Source organism: Pecten maximus, chromosome 5, assembly GCF_902652985.1.
Source record: "Pecten maximus chromosome 5, xPecMax1.1, whole genome shotgun sequence".
In the NCBI taxonomy this organism is placed as follows: domain Eukaryota; kingdom Metazoa; phylum Mollusca; class Bivalvia; order Pectinida; family Pectinidae; genus Pecten; species Pecten maximus.
In genome coordinates this window covers 8,148,816-8,167,390 of record NC_047019.1, presented here as the reverse complement: position 1 = coordinate 8,167,390, position 18,575 = coordinate 8,148,816, and the positions used below count along the sequence as shown (strand labels likewise).

At 37.2% G+C, this 18,575-nt stretch overlaps 1 protein-coding gene across 1 annotated transcript; it reads left to right on the top strand.

Moving 5' to 3' along the window:
- The first annotated feature begins 6,553 nt into the window (after positions 1–6,553).
- LOC117326740 (piggyBac transposable element-derived protein 4-like) lies at positions 6,554–7,448 on the top strand. Its single transcript, XM_033883462.1, has 2 exons — positions 6,554–6,836; positions 7,003–7,448. The coding sequence occupies exons 1-2, from the start codon at positions 6,554–6,556 to the stop codon at positions 7,446–7,448; spliced, it is 729 nt and encodes a 242-aa protein (XP_033739353.1).
- Positions 7,449–18,575: the final 11,127 nt, after the last annotated feature.

Sequence of the window (18,575 nt, the reverse complement as noted above, 5' to 3'; positions counted from 1 at the left end):
CAACACGGTAAAATAATTGTATCGGTCATAATTGACTAATGTCACTAACTAACGCTTTGATTGTGCCGTAACTGTATGCTGTGTGTTGTTTTTAATATCGTACTTTGTTTTTAAATCTGTCTTGTCTAGTTATAAATAAAAATGAAAACTGATATTGTATTTTGTGACATCGAAAGCTTTCGATAGAGTATGGCATAAGGGTTTTATGGCTAAGTTAAAATCTTATGGTATTTCAGGTGAATTGTATATCTGGTTAGAAAATTATCTGTCCCAAAGATACCAACAGGTTTTTTGGAACAGTTTTTTTCTCCTTTAAGTCTAATTGAAGCAGGTGTTCCTCAAGGTTCTATTCTCGGTCCACTACTTTTTCTTATATTCATAAATGACATTGCAGATATTTTTTAATCGTCATGTCAACACATTCAAGAAACTTTAAATAGAGTTGAGTTTGGTTTGGTTTATTTTGTTTAACGTCCTATTAACATCTAAGGTCATTTAAGGACGGCCTCCCGTGTGTGCGACATGTATGCGTGTGGTGATTGCGTATGTGTGTTTTGGGAGGCTGCGGTATGTTCGTGTTATGTCTCCTTGTGATAGGCCGGAACTTTTGCCGATTTATAGTGTTACCTCACTAAAGCATACTACCGAAGACACCCAGCAGCACACCCCACCCGGTCACATTATACTGACAACGGGCGAACCAGTCGTCCCACTCCTAATATGCTGATTGCTAAGCAGGAGCAGCAACTACCATTTTTAAAGACTCTGGTATGTCTCGGCTAGGGGACAGAACCCAAAATAGAGATCTAGAGATTCTCAATAACTGGTCTAAAGCATGGTTAGTTGATTTTAATCCTCAAACAAAACAGATGTATTATTTATTTCGCAATCTATAGATTATCTATTGATGAAAACTTAGACCTTGAGTTTGATGGAAAAGTTTTGAATTTTACAGACTGCCATAAGCATTTAGGTGTTGTTTTTAATTCAAGTGCAAAATGGGGGAACCATATAAATATTATTAACACTTGCGTTATGAAAAAAATCAATGTCTTAAGGAAACTGAAATATCTATTAACCAGGGATTCTCTTTTGTCAATATACAGGACTTTTATTTTACCAATTTTAGAATATGCATGTGAGTAATGGAACGGTTGTACTGCATTTGATTCGGAAAAGTTAGAAAAAACACAACGTGAAGCTGCTCGCATTATATTAGGACTGCCTTCTTATACACCGATTGATATTTTGTATAGCGAAACAGGACTTGAAACATTAGCTAACCGTAGAAAAAAGAGGAAACTACAGTTGTTGTATAGGATGCATAATAACTTAACTCCTGATTATCTAAATACCCTTTTACCACCTTTAATTTGGAGAAAAAATCAACTATGCTCTACGTAACAAGAATGACTATAGAATTCCGCGATTCAGGCTCTCTCTTAATAACTCGTCTTTTATACCGTCTACCCTTCATTGTTGGAATAATTTAGATAATTCAGTTCGTTCCTTGCCGTCCTTGCAGTTATTTAAATTATCATTATGGAAAAATGTCCTGTCACGTCCTCCAGTGTATTTTAAATTTGGAAATCGTAAACTTAATGTATTGCATACCAAACTAAGACACCAATGTAGTTCCCTTAATTATGATCTTTTTAAAGTAAAAATCGCAGCTTGTATTTGTGGTCATCCTCGTGAGAATGCCTTTCACTTTTTTATGGAATGTCACCGTTTTACTAACGAAACGCATATTTTGTTGCAAAACTTAAATAAATAATCTGAATGTTACAATTAGTTTAGAAGTTATGTTAAATGGAAACTCACAACTTTCCGTTGACCTTAATAGAAATACTTTAGATATGTGCAATATTTTATTAAATCCAGTAATAGGTTTTTAATTTTGTAATTGGATAATTTTATTTGGTAAACCGTATATTTTATCATTTGTGTCATCATCCATGTAAATGTAACTATGCCTTGTAATACACTGTATATATGTTGGGAGAAGGCGTTGATAAGTTATTTTGACAATAAATATGTTTAAACTAACTGAAATTGTAAAACAAATAGGAATAATCAACACGCAATCGGGTGCCGAGGGTATTTAGTCACCGTTTAACTGGGCTGAAGGAGTGCCCGTCGGCGATGATAACCAGGATTAGTACTGGCTTATTATGAAGGGACTTTGAAGGGGTGAACTGTATTCAGTCTACACGAGGACACAGATCAAGAGTTATCTCCTACATATTTACCGGAAAAATACTTAAAATAAATTCCAACGCCGTACTTTACTTTAAACATCTGAAACACAATTACTATACAAATGTTTAGAATACTCTAAACCGTTTATGATCAAATTTGTTAAATATGAAATGGTTGTAGTGATACATAAATCTGTGTAGAAAATAAGATAGGTATAATGTGGTAGGTTTTTGCAAGTAAGATTGCGTTTTTATCTACAATCACAGGTGCGAATATGTACCATCGTGTAATCAAAGGTTCCTTAAGCCGAAAATGGCCTTCCCGTATGATTGCCCTTTGCAAATGCTACTTTTAAAGTTTGGTTTGGTTTGGTTTATTTAGTTTAACGTCCTATTAACATCTAAGGTCATTTAAGGACGGCCTCCCGTGCGTGCGACATGCATGTGTGTGGTGAGTGCGTATGTGTGTTTTGGGAGGCTGCGGTATGTTCGGGTTAAGTCTGCTTGTGATAGGCCGGAACTTTTGCGTTTAAATAGCACTATTGCTGTAGCAATTGTATCATCGGAGGTCCATACTTTAGTAGGTATGCACCCTCTGGTAGGATATTCGTTGCTGATAGCAGTGATGTTTTTCATTTTATGGGAGATGCCCCCGTTATTTGAGAAGAAGGGGGGTGAGTAAGTGAGGGAGAGAAAGGCTATGAGGAAGTGAGGGGGGCTGAGAGAGTGAATGAAAGGGAGAGAAGTGAGAGAGGGGGTGCTGAGAGAGTGAGTGAGAGGGATGCTGACAGTGAGTGTTAGGGTGAGAGAGAATGAGAGTGTGTAAGTGTGGGAGAGAGAGGGGGTGGGGTTGAGAGGGTATGTACCTTGAGAGGGTGAGTGAGGGAAAGGGTAAAACTAAAAAACAAATACCTACATAGGATTCCATGTGATGATAGTTAGTCTTAAAAACAAATATAAACTAATTGATCACTACTTTGTTAATTAATTCGCTTATATATTTTATATACAGGGCCATCCAAAACTCGGACTTGTAGAATGCTATGATGAATCCTCTTACTAGAAATACTATATACGGAGCGATTTGGTATCAAGGTAATTATAATATTTAAATATTCAATATCTTTGTAAGATTTCGATGATGGTTGCCTGCAAAAGCAATGTCGTCTATTTTTGTTTAACGTCCTATTGCAGCTATGTTCATTTGAGAAGGGTCTCTAAAGTTTGCGAGATGAATGGGATTCTGGAGACTACGGTATTGTTCGTTTTGCCTCTGTAATAGCGACTTCATAGTGCCTGCTGCGAACGATACCGAGCAAGTCATCTCATTCGGTCATAATAACTATACTGACAATAGGCGAACCAGTCGTCCAATTCCCATGATAATCAATTTTAAGTAGGAGTATCAGCTACCCATTGATTAAACACTGGTATGTCTCGGCAGAGGGACAGAACCAAAAACCTTTCCTCACGAATAGTTCCAAAGTTAATCATTAAATATAGATACACTACACATATTGTTAAGGTACTTTGTGGTTGTAGACTGGTCTACAATGCAGACAGGTTACTGAAGTCATTTATTTAATCTCTGATACCAAGGACTTGGTTGTTTTGACCCATTTTAAGATGTTGGTACGCAAGTTTTACTTCGTGTCAGCCGGTGCACACACAGTGCAGAGCCGGCAAGCAATGTGCCACCATCTGATGTGGAAGTAAAACAATGTTTATTATACACTAATGGGCTATAGAATGGAAGGCAGCATTAATCAACATGCGCAAAAAGGCATTGGCAAGGGAGATATGCATGTTAGAAATGGTAAAATCTCTTGAAATAAGAACAAAATGGTGAAAACGTATTTACTTTTTGAGTTTGGTACATTCATTTTTTTTTTTTTTTTTCGTTTTAGATGCAACCAATATATTTTTTTTAATTCGCTGATAGTGATTCTGTGATAAAGAACAAACTTTTATTCGTTCTTGTGTAGTGGAAGTTTTTAAACTATTTTAAGATAATACATTATATTGTATACTGATCAAAACATTTATATAAATATATGCAGCTAGCGCCATACAGGAATGGATCGGAAGTTAAAAGTGTCCCATCCCTACGGCCCAAACAGCCGGTTATGGAACTGTACCAAATGCGAAGATGCCAAATACATTGATGTCTGTGACTTTGGACCTTCCAGACTTCAATTCGCCGTATGGCAGGTAAAGATAACCTTTCACTACTTTTTTTCTGTTTTCATTAAATCAACTTTCTTAAAATCAAACAAATATTCGAAAATAAGTTTTCGCGCCGCACAAGCGAACAGGATTGAACATGTATTATGGCTCTGTTTGAATAATCAACTAGAATATGACGCTATAGTCAGCATCTTCCTGTCACCATTATCTGCCGAGCCATTTACTGATTTTAAATAAAGTGCATTGAGTCACATTCAACGGAATGTTCCATTTGGATTAAAATTAGGTAACATTGAGCTACGAGGTAAGATTCAACAGATGGCATTATGGTATATTATGTTGATAAACAAAATATACAGTATTATGGTTATAAATCCAGGCGAAAAGCACAAATGATATTTAGTCAGTTACCACCATAAAAATACATATTGTACATACAATGTATACACATAATAACCTGTCATGAAAGAAACATAAGTGCTTCCTTTAATCATACTTTGTCTATCAAACGGTCTATGAGTGATATTCCCTTCATATTTATAATGTCAGCTATATAATTATTTTAAACAGGACGATTTGTATATGATTTTTCAGCATACATCCACGTTTCAAGCATGACGTTGCGGCCCGACTGGCGCTATCGGCTCTCGGCGTGGCCTACCACAAGTCCGGATTGGAGTTCCAGGGTCCGTTCCCATCGGAGTACCGTTTGACCGGACACTCCCTCAACATAGATTACAACCAGGGAAGGGCGCCTATCAAGGTGTTTGCTAACACCGGTAACTTTGAGGTAAAACCATCAATTTTATACTAGAATTTGTTAAAACAATCTAGGATGTAAAAGACCAACCACAAATGAAAATAGCCTATTACAATGTAAAGTATACTTATTTAATGGGAAAGTGTCATCATAGATAGGAAAGTAGCAGTATCTTTATCTAACGCTTTAACCCTTGTGGTGCTGAATTGTCTTCCATATTAGGATGGCATTGAGTGCTGATTTGTTTCCAAAAACAATTTTTTACAAACCGTTTTTTTTTTCTGTCCTGCTAAAATATCACGAATGATCCAAATGATGTATTCCAGACATTCAATGGCGGTTTGAATGTCAATTTTATGAAAAATTTAGCACTTTACCTGCTAAGCGTGAAAAAGTGCAAACTTCACATGAAAAAACAACAAAAGTCCAATAAACACAATTAAAAATATTATTTAATTCTTTAAGATATCTTTTATCTATATGAGTACACAATATATATCTTTTATTTTATCAATAACAATAATTATAACTGAAATGATTAATGGAATCTGAAATTTTATCACTCAAGGGAGATAATTTGAAATTATTTTACTCAAGGGAGATAATCTTAAATTTTGTTACTAAAGAGAAATGACCAATGTCCTATCCAGGAAGTTGCATTTCACAGCATTTTCAGCTACAAGAGCTATTACTCCTCCTCCTGTCTCCTCTGACGCTTGTAGGCAAGCACCAATTCTGCAGTTGTATGATATAGCTCAAAGCAGGGTTCAACACACGGAGCTACCTGACACTGCTTGCACTGAAAACATGTCATCCTCCCACAAGATTTCGGCACTGTCTGACCAGGATGCTGGGACCTGAACAAATCAGTCTCTGCTGGACCGCAGACAATACATTTCCTGCTGGCATGGGCTTTCCTTCCTGTGGATGGAGAGTAGCCAATGAAATACCGCTCTGTCAACCTCTGAAGCACTTCAGCAGATTGCCTCCTCCGCCCCTTTTGCTGTGGGCCTATGGATTAGAAACATATATATGATTATATTATGATCAATAAGTTTAGACTGAGTCTATCGATGTTCTTCGTGATTTTATTTACGTTTTAATTCGATCTTATTGTCGTTGTTTACAGACAAGTAAAAAAGATCGAGGCTAATAGTCGTCCTGAAGTAATGTCATGCGCAGTCAATGACTTCTTTGTCAATCGGTTAATTAAATTCGATGTCCTGTTGTCTTCGGCGGCATACGTGGATATTAAATCACTGAAATATGATATTTGTATTGGTGTTGTCATTTACCATCACTGGCGTTTGAAATAAAGCATAAGAATCATGCTAAAACCAGACGAATTTATTTCGTCTTTCACTTTGACCAAACACCGGAAGTGCTCGTCGCAGATGTAAACAACATGGCAGGCAACTTTACGATCGGTCAAGTCTTACCAGAGTTTCAAGAGTTATTTGACGAAATATTTGATGATGAAGATAGCGATGAGTTTGACGGGTTCGATATTGATGATGAGAATAACGACGGCGATTTATTGGGGTCATTTGCTGAAGATACCTGGATAGAAGGCGGTAAAACTCCCATGGGGTTTACATTCACGGGGAATGCTGGACCTAAGAACTTGCCTGAGCCAGAGACTGGATCATTATCCATTCTTGACTACTTTGAAGCGGTTTTCACAGACGGTATGCTGGACACACATACGCACTGAACACACGCATGCATGTCGCACGCACGGGAGGCCGTCCTTAAATGACCTTAGCTGTTAATAGGACGTTAAACAAATTAAACCAAACCAAACCAATACAATTGTCACTGAAACCAACAGGTATGCCAACATTTATATCCAAGGACATCCAGAGCGTACTCAGCACTCCCGCTTCAAGAAATGGACTCCAGTGACCCATGGTGAGATGAAAGTTTTTATAGCAGTGGCAATTGCAATGGGAATTATAAAGCAGATCAACATGCAGGACTATTGGTGCACTGACCCTGTAGTAAGTACGCCATTTTTTTCTTCTGTGATGCCCCGTGATAGGTTCCTGTCGATCATGAGTTTCTTGCACTTGTCCAACAACACTTTGGCTGTTCCCCGTGGCGAGGAAGGTTATACTCATCTTCAAAAAGTTGGTTCTCTCTACCAAGAGCTTCTTCAGAGATTCCAGGAAGTCTACAATCCTAGTCAGTGTGTAGCAGTAGATGAGGGAATGATTGCTTGGAGGGGAAATTTGAAGTTTAGGGTGTATAGTCCGGACAAACCAATCAAGTACGGAAATAAAGCTTTACATGCTCTGTGACTCTAAGAATGGATATTGTTCGCGAGTGGAGCTGTATACTGGTCGTCCATCAGAAGTCAGCGAGTACGGGGCGACTTATGATCTGGTTATGCGGCTGGCCGAACCATACCTTTTGAAAGGATTTACATGGACAATTACTTCAGCAGTCCAGCACTATTTTATAACCTGTGGCTGAATGGTACCCTTGCTTGTGGAATGTGACGCAGCAATCGGAGAGGAGTTCCAGGCAAGATGAAAAATGCTCATCCATGCAAAGGCCAGATGATGGCATTCAACAATGGAACTTTGGAGGCAGTGAAGTTTTCTGATAAAAAAGAAGTCCGTCTCCTAACAACAATCCATGAAGGTAGGTACTTATTCAGAAATTGCTTATGAATTTATATCGTGAATACACTCTTGTGCAATACTGTTTTTGACTTAATATCCATCATGCTTTTGCAGTTTTTGACTTAATATCCATCATGCTTTTGGCCTATGATCTGCAGTTCTTTTTGGATTACATTGTTGATGTCTGCAAACCTTTATCAATGGTATACTATTGATTTGTCAGTTTTCAAATATATTTTCTATCGTTTTTGACACCGTTTCACGTCAAAATGATTATTTTTTTATGACCATTTTGATGGCTGTTGCAGAATAAATATAATACATGATCAGTGTCTTAAAATATAAGCTGTATTTTTGGCTCGCCAAAATACAGCTTATATTTTAAGACACTGTCCATGTATTCTCTATATGTATATGTACTGTTACTGAAATCATTTTTCCTGAATAACGTCATTTTTTCATCTGTACTCTAGAAGATAACAGTTTTACCTCTTATAAACACCAATGTATCAACTCTACTTACAGCCAGCAGCATTGTGTAAGGCCAGACACAACAACACCCAGTGGTTCCCAGCCATGGCTTACCTAAGTTATGACAATTGGTTTGGTTTGGTTTATTTTGTTTAACGTCCTATTAACAGCTGAGGTCATTTAAGGACGGCCTCCCGTGTGTGCGACATGTATGCATGTGATGAGTGCGTAGGTGTGTTCGTGTTAAGTCTCCTTGTGATAGGCCGGAACTTTTGCCGATTTAAAGTGCCGGAACTTTTGCCGATTTAAAGTGCTATCTCACTGAAGCATACTGCCGAAGACACCTAGCAGCACACCCCACCCGGTCACATTATACTGACAACGGGCCAACCAGTCGTCCCACTCCAAATATGCTGAGCGCTAAGCAGGAGTAGCAACTACCATTTTTAAAGACTCTGATATGTCTCGGCTAGGGGACAGAACCCAAAACCTTCCTCACAGTGGCGAATGCTCAACTAAAGGCCAATTGTGAGGCATTGTCAAGGGAGACATTAGGAAGAAAAAAGTTATCAAGAAAGAAGAGAAAAGATAAGATCCCAAGTTTAGTCGCCTCTTACGATCATGCAATGGGGGCAGCAGGTACAATTCTTACGTTATGACAAGGTTATTAACGGTGTCGCTGTACATGTATGAATCTCTTTCCCTTATCTCTACACATTTACAGACTTATCGTCTTGACTTTCTATCCAGGTGATTTAATACCTATCTGCATGGAACTAGTGAAATTGTCTCCTAAAAAATAACAAGTGAGCAGTTTATATTTAATAAACGGTTTCTTTTAAATATATCTTCGAGTGGTCATTGGTCTTTGATAATTAACGGTTCTTATGGTAGCTAAAATGTCGGACGCGTAGCCAGACCTGAATGAAATTGGAAGCCCGGTCGGACCAAAGGTATGACGGAAGGCCTTCATACCGGCCGCCAAATGCACGACCACCAAGAGAGCACAAGAGGGTGGCTTGAGCCCCCCTCGCGGAACATATCTTTGGCGAGAAATTTTAAAGAAGTATTCTCAAAACATATCGTTCAAATCAAGCCTAATGTTCTGTGATATGTTGCAAATCATAGGATGATATATATCGTGTATACTAAAGAGATATTCCGATACAAATTCAGATGAGAAATCATACCAATATATGCATACTTTTGGAAACGCAGGCATATATTTTAATAGACGACGGATTAAAAGTGTCTTCAATAACTACAGACCCGTGTACGTTCGCTGTTCCGTCTTAAACGCAAACGTTACGGAAATGCTACGGAAATGCTACGGAAATGGTACGGTAATACTACGGAAATGGTACGGAAATGGTACGGGATTGCTACGGAAGTGCTACGGTAATGCTACGGAAATGCTACGGTTGACGCTCACAAATAATCGACCGTTTCTGAATAAATTATCTGGTTCTTATAAAAAGCGGATCCTAGACGAAGTGAACTCGTAGAAACGACAGTGAAAGGTGTCTGATGGAGTGAATGTTGTATCGGGAAGTGGAAGAACGTTTTATCAAACTGTACTACTATAGAAAACCTCAGTTTGCGAGAATTTGTACAACTTTTAGAAACCGGAAATATTAAGGTCATAATTTATTATTCTCGGCAACAAAAGACGATAGTATTTAATTTTAAAATAAAATCACTCTCTACACTAGCGCTGCGGTCGCGTATGTGTTGTCTCTGTGTGTCCGAACTTTATCGTTTTGTTTTTACGTATTTATCTATATTTTCACTGCATTTATTCACCGCATTTGTACTGATAAACCCTAAGGTTTCAGTAATAAACTAATTGAATTGTAAAACTTGTATCAAAGTGTTAATTTAGGTACAGGTAAACAGATCAAGAATTCTGAACACAGATTGACCAGGCTATGAATAGACCCGCCTAGGGCTAATTGTAAAAAGGAGAAACTGACCAGGTGTGGTTATGACTTACACACCTGAGCCCGGTGACTCCTAATCAAGTGTATATCCATGGCCATCAGGTGAAGTTGATGGTGGTGAGGAGGGGGGATTAGTACCCATGGCAACAAGTAAGGGGGACAATTAAGTCAAGTACATGTACATGCCTGGCAAGTCTATATATAACAATCACTGGTAATATTAATGGTGTGTAAGCATTGACGATTTGTTTAAAAGTCTGATGTCGGATCAGAGGAAATTCTGGCTGCATGGGGAGGGATAAAAACTAAAAACAAAACATCAATAATTATATACTTAAGACTATACAATGTACATGTGCAATCAGATACGTGTATATCACCAGAGACATATATATGTCTCTGATATCACACGTCTGCAATGGAGCAGACTCTGTATGTTTACGTGATAATGGATAACACTCTGAAAATATTTATTAATGGACTACAACTACAGTTGAGTGACAATCAGTTAACCTTTGCACCCTAGGAGAAGTGAGGAGTGCACGAGATTTAAGGTACTGAAGTAAACGTATAATTAGTGCACAATAGGTTTTTTTTAAACTTATTATCACAAAGGACATAACCCGGTAATACTTTGATTAAATAGATAAAGAATTCAACAGTGTAGAGTGAAGAATCTACTTTTGAAATTAATTTTGATGCTGTTTGCGATCATTTTAATCATTTACATGCTTCTATTACAATACATCAGTTTGTGTCAGAGGCCTAATAATGGCTGACTCAGGTGTACATATACTTCATGTAAATATTTTGTCAGACAAAATATTAATATTTTAAATTTTAATTGAATGTTAATTTACTAAAGTTTCTTTTACATTGTAATTCTCAACTTGAAAGGCTTTTTACAGTACAAGTCATCTATATGATATTATACATTGTATGTTCTGTCGACAGATCTTGAGACATGTACATGTCCAGACCACATGTACATTACATTGAAGCCAAACATCTATGAAAGGCCTGTTGCCAATGGCCAACTGGGCGCAATATGCAACCCCACAGCCTTGAGGACATGCATCCTATCACACTTTACCTGTAAGATGCCGATCAGTCTAGCTCTTTTATGTCTGGCACGTGGTATACCTGGCCAGGTGACCTGTCCCCAATTAACCCCCCGGGGTCCAATTATGGCTTATTCTCACTTAGCCAACATACCGAAATTTACCTGTATTACCTGGCCAACATGTCAAATTTTACACCTGAGTGAGTTTAAACTATAGCAGTAGCCTGTTCTTACTTTCATGAAAGAAAATATGAAAATGTCAAGTTGAATATGACTTATACAATAATGATTGAAATTAATTTATAGAGGCTACTTATAACAAATCTTAGATATTCACAGTAAAAATCGAAATTTATTAAGTTTACATATATCATGAAACCATCACCATCTCAAGAGTTTAAATTACAAATGTATGCTTTTTATAATAGAAGTATTAACAAGTGTCTTGTATGACTGTTATTTAAATCTGTGTATATGTGTGAGGGTGTGTGTGTTATTATTATAAAAAAATTTTTTTTTTTTTTTTTACAAAATAACAATTTAAGAAAAGACACCAAAGCAAATATTTTTTGTGCATACCAATAATTATAAAATTCTATCAAACTAGCAGCGGATGTGTTTCTTAATGAAGTAAAGCAACGTTGCCACGAAGAAAAGTTTTTGCTATTCCAACTTTGACGATGATGTTAGTGTGATGATACAAAAACTATCTGTATAATATCAGTCCTTAAACTACGCGATTCAAATGATTCACCCTCTCTTTTACATCTTTTACGTGTTTTAAATCAAAATTAAACGATCATAGTCTATATTACATGTTTTGTACACAATTCAACTTACCTAGTCTGGTATGTAGGCATTAATACATATATTTTTATTCAAATCTTTACATAGCCTGCTTGATCGAACTTGTACAGGATAATTTAACTTTTTAGTTCCACATCTTTTTTTGACTAGGTCGAGTAGCTCAACCCTGCTTTATCCCTGTAAATTCTGGATTATTGTAAGAAATTGTAATGTTCTTAAAAGAGTCCTAATTGATTAAAACTACGTTTGTCATATTCCTGACAGTTTTTTAACGTCTCACTTGAGAGATTTATGTCGGACGAAGATTTGTTTTCAGAATTAAGTCTCTTTTTTACTGTTCATAACAAGACTAACTTGATTATCTGAATGATTTCTATTTAGGACATCAGTTCTATTTCACATGTGTATGCACTTTATATACCGTATTTGCTCTTACTTTGTAATTGATTTACTCTTGTTATACTTTATCAGATACATACATATATATCACATATGATCCGAAGATATAGATTTGAATTTCCTGTCGTAGTTTTACCAAGAGAAATATATATCACATTTATACGGTCTCTGATTTTATCATGTGTTATCAATTTTGTGATTAGACCTTTTGGTTTTAAAACTGAAATAAATAATGAATAACTCCGTAGAACACGATGACATTCTCATTAATGTTGGAAGCCAAGTTGTATGAAGCAGTCTATAGCCTTACCTGTAGGTCATAATTATCTCTTATTGTTCTACCTTTCACACCTAGTATCACTTGGTCCACAGAATACCGTACCTTTAGTTGACCAGTGTACAACATGCTGTGTTGTTTGTATCATCGCTGACAATTAAGTCTAACTACCCTAGTTTACCTTTGTGATACTGTCTGGACCATTTGTACCCTATACATGTAGCCTGACCAGTGCATATTACATGGAACTGTTTTAAAGGTTTGACTATAGCACAGTAAAGGCAATATTGTTTATTTGAAACGATCTTCATCTTCGTTTCCATCGTAATGCGTCGACTACTATACTAGGATCCGCCATTTTTTTATCACACTAAGATCGATGGACCATGTGACTTGACTTGTTTTTTGTGAGAGTGTTATTTTTTCTAAACAAAGATACAGAAAGATGTATAACCATATATATTTAATTCTCACCTCCTTATTAAATTATTTGCTGTCGCTACTATGCTTTAGTGAAGTTCGGTAAGTATATTTATCTAAATTTCGTTTCGATAAAAAATACACTCCGCAAAATTTTCTACCGAACGGTTATGAGACGGTCAGCGAGTGAAAATAGGTAAACGCAAATGCTACGGTAATGCTACGGTAAGTGGACGCAAACGCTACGGAAATGGTACGGAAATGGTACGGTAATGCTACGGAAGTGCTACGGAAATGGTACGGTAATGCTACGGTAGTGATACGGAAATGGTACGGAAGTGATACGGTAATGCTACGGAAGTGCTACGGAAACGCTACGCTTAAATCGGAACTGCGAACGTACACGGGTCTGTATCACGGCAATCCTGTAATGTTCTGATACAAATGTCAATTGCCGATGTTGAACATTTCTTGACACCTGGAGACGTTCGGATACAGTTTAGGTTTCTTAGTTGCGACTAGTGTGGTTGCCGGCGCATTTGTTCGGTGCTTCTGTATCAAAGTTCTTTCGGGACAGAATGAAGTATGCCTTACTGTCCTGCCAAATCCACAGTCTTATCATATATTGTCATCTTCACGTTTGTTTGACAAGGTTTGGATTGATGTATGACACTCTTTGGGCACTTCCAGAAGGTCAAAGGATCTCTCTTGTAAGACGGCAGACAACTTTAATATATTGTAGTTATATAATCTAGACGCCGATGAATAGGCTTACATTACAGGTTAACGTAGGGTTTGATAAGAAACCATCCACATGAATATCAATATTTTCATATGATATTATAATTAACCGAAAAAATGTTTTCGTGACAAAATTGTTTTATCTATATAGGACTACCTTTAATGTGCTTGCCAATAGATGTGGAATTCATTGAAGATAATGGGTGATTTTGAAACAACAGTACAACAGTACCTTATACCAAAGCAATATGTACAGTGTATATTCTTAAGTATTGCATTGACATAATTTTGCTTTGCATTTGTGTAAACAGGCAAAATTTTACTGAAAAAAAAGATTGACCTGAAATTGATTTTAATTGACATGAAAATGAGGTGAAATATTGTAACAGTTTCATGTCAATTTGAGGTTTTCAGATTGATTTTACCTGGAAATGTTCACATGAAATTGACCTGAATTGAACCTGAAGACATTTTGGAAGTCCAAATATTGAAGATGAGCAAATGTATAGAGGCAAAGGGACTTGCTGTACATGTACGGATATTTAAAATCATAGAAGTACATTCAATGATTGCGCCTTTGTGAATTGACATGCTTCGTCCTTTAATGGCGGCGTCTCTGTGAATTAACCTCTTACGTCATTCAGCGAGAGCACCTCTATGAATATACCGTGTCTCGTCAGGCAATGACGGTGCCTCTATGAATTGACCGGTGATATTACATGTAGGACACAAAATGAAGCTCTTTATTAAAATACAAGCACATTTGTACGACATCAATTAATTACACAAACACCGAATATGAAACTATGGAAAGATAGGCAATGTACCGGAAATAACAATCGACGTATAAAATCCAATATGGCCAATGTTTGTATGTATAATGGGTATTGAAAAAATATTTAATATGTCCTCACTTCACAGTTTGCATGGTAACCTGTGTCGAAAAAAACGCTCGATATATCTGTCATTAAATAAGGATTGCGAAATAAGGAACCTTATACGATTTCTTCACGAAACAAATCGTTATTGCACTTAATACTCTGCCATGCACAAGTTTCGAATCAAAAGGTCCCTACAACTATAGTGCAAATAAAGGAAAACGATATGTTGAAACTTCCAGTTTTATTTTGCAGTTTTTACATATTTAATGAAAGCTGTGGTAGAACGGTGGTCCCGGAAGCTCGGTATCCCGTCCGTAAACTTCACACTGCTTTAAAAGACACGGACTTTCCCGCCACGCATATCGGACGGCGGACACTGCTACCTGTCCACACTGACTTGTGTTCAGTGTAACGGACGATATATGATGTGACGCCATTGGTCCAGGTTTCCAATTTCCAGTGTTTTTATCACACTGCGTTGCAGAACAGCAAATCGTTAATGAGCGAAAGATTGAACGTTATTTCTCAATGAAACTTCGTTTCGTAACTATTATTATTTCGTAAAATCAACTAATCAATGTGTTAATCATTAGAAGGGGAGGTAAATTGCATTCCTTGCGAAGCTGAAACGTTTTCATAGACGAGCAATCATGTTGTCTTATGTTTAACCCTAGAGGTGCTGAACGGGTATATATCTGATCCATCGGTTGGATGCTGAACGGGTATATATACCCGCCAGAGAAAAATGGGAAAACCCCCGGATATCGGTGGCTAAAAATACAACTTTGAGTCTGAAATAAAAAAAAAAATGACTCACGTGTGCCTTAAAGCTAAGAATCTTAACAACTTAGTTACTGAAGATCAAAGCCCAATACTGGGACTCGTCTATGAAAACGTTTCAGCACCGCAAGGAATGCTGATACAGCTGTTTTCCGTTACTGCCGTATGAAGCAAAAATATATATGGTGAGTGTATTCCGACAACGCGGTGGCAGTTGCCGGATAAAAATATAAAGTTGGAGTTGTTGAGAAAATTTCAGGCAAGAATTTACTTACAGGATACATGTAGATATTTGTCACCGCTAATGCAAATATTAGACTGCTACTCATCGTTTCCAATTTTGCTTTAATGTTTGTTAGTTAATGGCGCAATAGCTATTTCTGAGCCATTGAATTGTTGTATATGTATCAAGTAAAGACAAGTGTACAGTGGACCCTCGATAATCCGAACACCTTCGTTCCCAGTCAAAACCGTCCGGATTACGAGTTTTCCGGACTGCCGAATTTCGTTTACCAGGTCAAAAAAATTGTCGTGTAAGAGTTATCTCCCTTGATTATATACGATCCGGGACGTTTCATAAACACGTCTAATTGTCAGACTTTTTAACAATAAATATACTTATGTTTCTTATATGATTCTTGTTTTGTTTGGTAGAAAGTAAAAAATAAACTATGTTTTTAAAAGAACATGTAAAGTGAAAGTTGTTTTATTTATAGCGGGCATATGTGACCTACAAACAACACACATGTGTCACGTCCCGGAGGTTCACAAACAAGTAGAAATTACAAACGTTAAATACCTTAAATAAAATACCCAGATTTTACAACTTACCGTCAGTCCATGTTTTTTTTCAATGATTTTTACGTACCAGAAACCTCAAGCTATCTATTTAAAAGTACGCGAGAACTACCCAAGATGTCCGATACTTATTAAACCCGTATTCACTTAACAATGTGACGCTTAGTTAAGTATCAGACGACTATTGACTAATTTGTGTGTAATCAACCCAGTTCTTGTGATCACTGCTTAATACGTAAATGTGTATGTAATTAATAACATGCATCTTTCAATGAGTCGTCGTTTCACGTAACGGTGTTACAAGCCGATATCCGTGTTTACCCAATACAAGTGTTAATGATGTTAATTACCGATCATAAATTTATTACATGTATTTGAGATTGATTAATTATCGTATCACGTACTGTATGTTTGTGCATAAATTCTGTAACATTTAGGTCGTAGAGAAAAAGCAATGTACCGTTATGAAAACAAAAGCTACACATTGTAACACAGGTAAACACCCGGGGCTATGACCTGGCAGCGGTCGCTATGACTACGCACAGTGTCAAGCGATAGTGTATATTATGACAAATCAAACATAATACATATAAGTTTTGAGCGAATTAGAGTATGTCATAAATGTCCTGCATTTGTTCTCTTCGATTGGCTTATGAAAGTATGGTTGGAAACATTAAAATGATCTGTATATCTTATGATTTTTACTTTTACCAGTGGGCCGCTCAACATTTAAATGTGCCTCCTACTACAGCGACCATATGGTATTACAGCAAGGTGCACAGGGAGCTGTCGTGTGGGGAACAGCCTCACACCTCAGAGAAAAGGTGCAGTTATACTTGAACGGCCATACGGTTGGTGATGGAATTCACACATTCAATATTTGGACTTTCAAGGTAAACAGGTAAATGTCCTCAGGTTAAATTCAGGTCAGTTTCATATTGGCATTTTCCATGTAAAATTGACCCGAAAACCACAAATTGACATGAAACTGTGACCTGATTTCACCTCATTTTCATGTCAACTGAAGTCCATTTCAGGTCAATCTTTCTTTCGGTCAAATTTTCCTAATGAAATTTGACCTGTTGACACAATTGCAAAGCAAAATTATGACAATGCATTAGTTAAGCATATACACTGTACATATTGCTTTGGTATAAGGTACTGTATTGCTTCAAAATCACCCATTATCTTCAATGAATTCCACCTCTATTGGCAAGCACATTAAAGGTAGTACTATATAGACAAAACCATTGCTTGGAACATTTTATTCATTAACGTGCATTTGGTGTATCTATTATATAACTCAAAGGTATAGATACTATCAGATCTGACATTCAGGCGCTTAGCCAGGCGTACGTTATTACGCCCGGGCTTCTTCATCATTTTGTCACGAAAACATTATTTCGGTTAATTATTTTCAAGAAGTTATGCTTTTATTAATATTAAATGAAAATATTGATGTTCCTGTGAATGGTTTTCTATCAAACCCTACGTTAACCTGTCGATGCTTTGATACAGAAGCATCGACCAAATGCGCCGGCAACTACACTAGTCGCAACCAAGGAATTAACCTAAACTGTATCCGAACGTCTCCAAGTGTCAAGAGATTTCCTTATGTGCGTCTGAGAATACGGTACATTCCTTCAGCATCATGCATCGATTAAATAACATACCTGTGCTCAACCTTTGACGGAGAACGAATGTCCTCTCTGGCAATTCGTAAACGCATCGCGACTACTCCGTAGAATTGGAGACAGTGGTGGCCAAGTAAAGTTTGTTGAAGCCAAAACACTTTTAATCCGTCGTCTATTTAAACATATGCCTGAGTTTCAAAAAGCATGCATATGATATTGGTATGATTTTTCAGCTGAATTTGTATCGGAATATCTCTTTAGTACACACGATATTTTCATCCTATGATTTGCAACATATCACAGAACGTTAGGCTTGATTTGAACGATATGTTTTGTGAATACTTCTTTAAATTTCTCGTCAAATATATGTTCCGAGAGGGGGGCTCAAGCCACCCTCTCGTGCTCTCTACCTGCTCGTGCCTTTGGCACCAGGCATGAAGGCTTTCTGTCATACCTTTGATTAGACCGGGCTTCCCATTTCATTCAGGTCTGGCTCCGCGCCCGACATATTAGCTACTACACGAACCGTTAGATATCAAAGACAAATGACCACCCGAAGAAACCGTTTATAACATATGAACTGCTCACG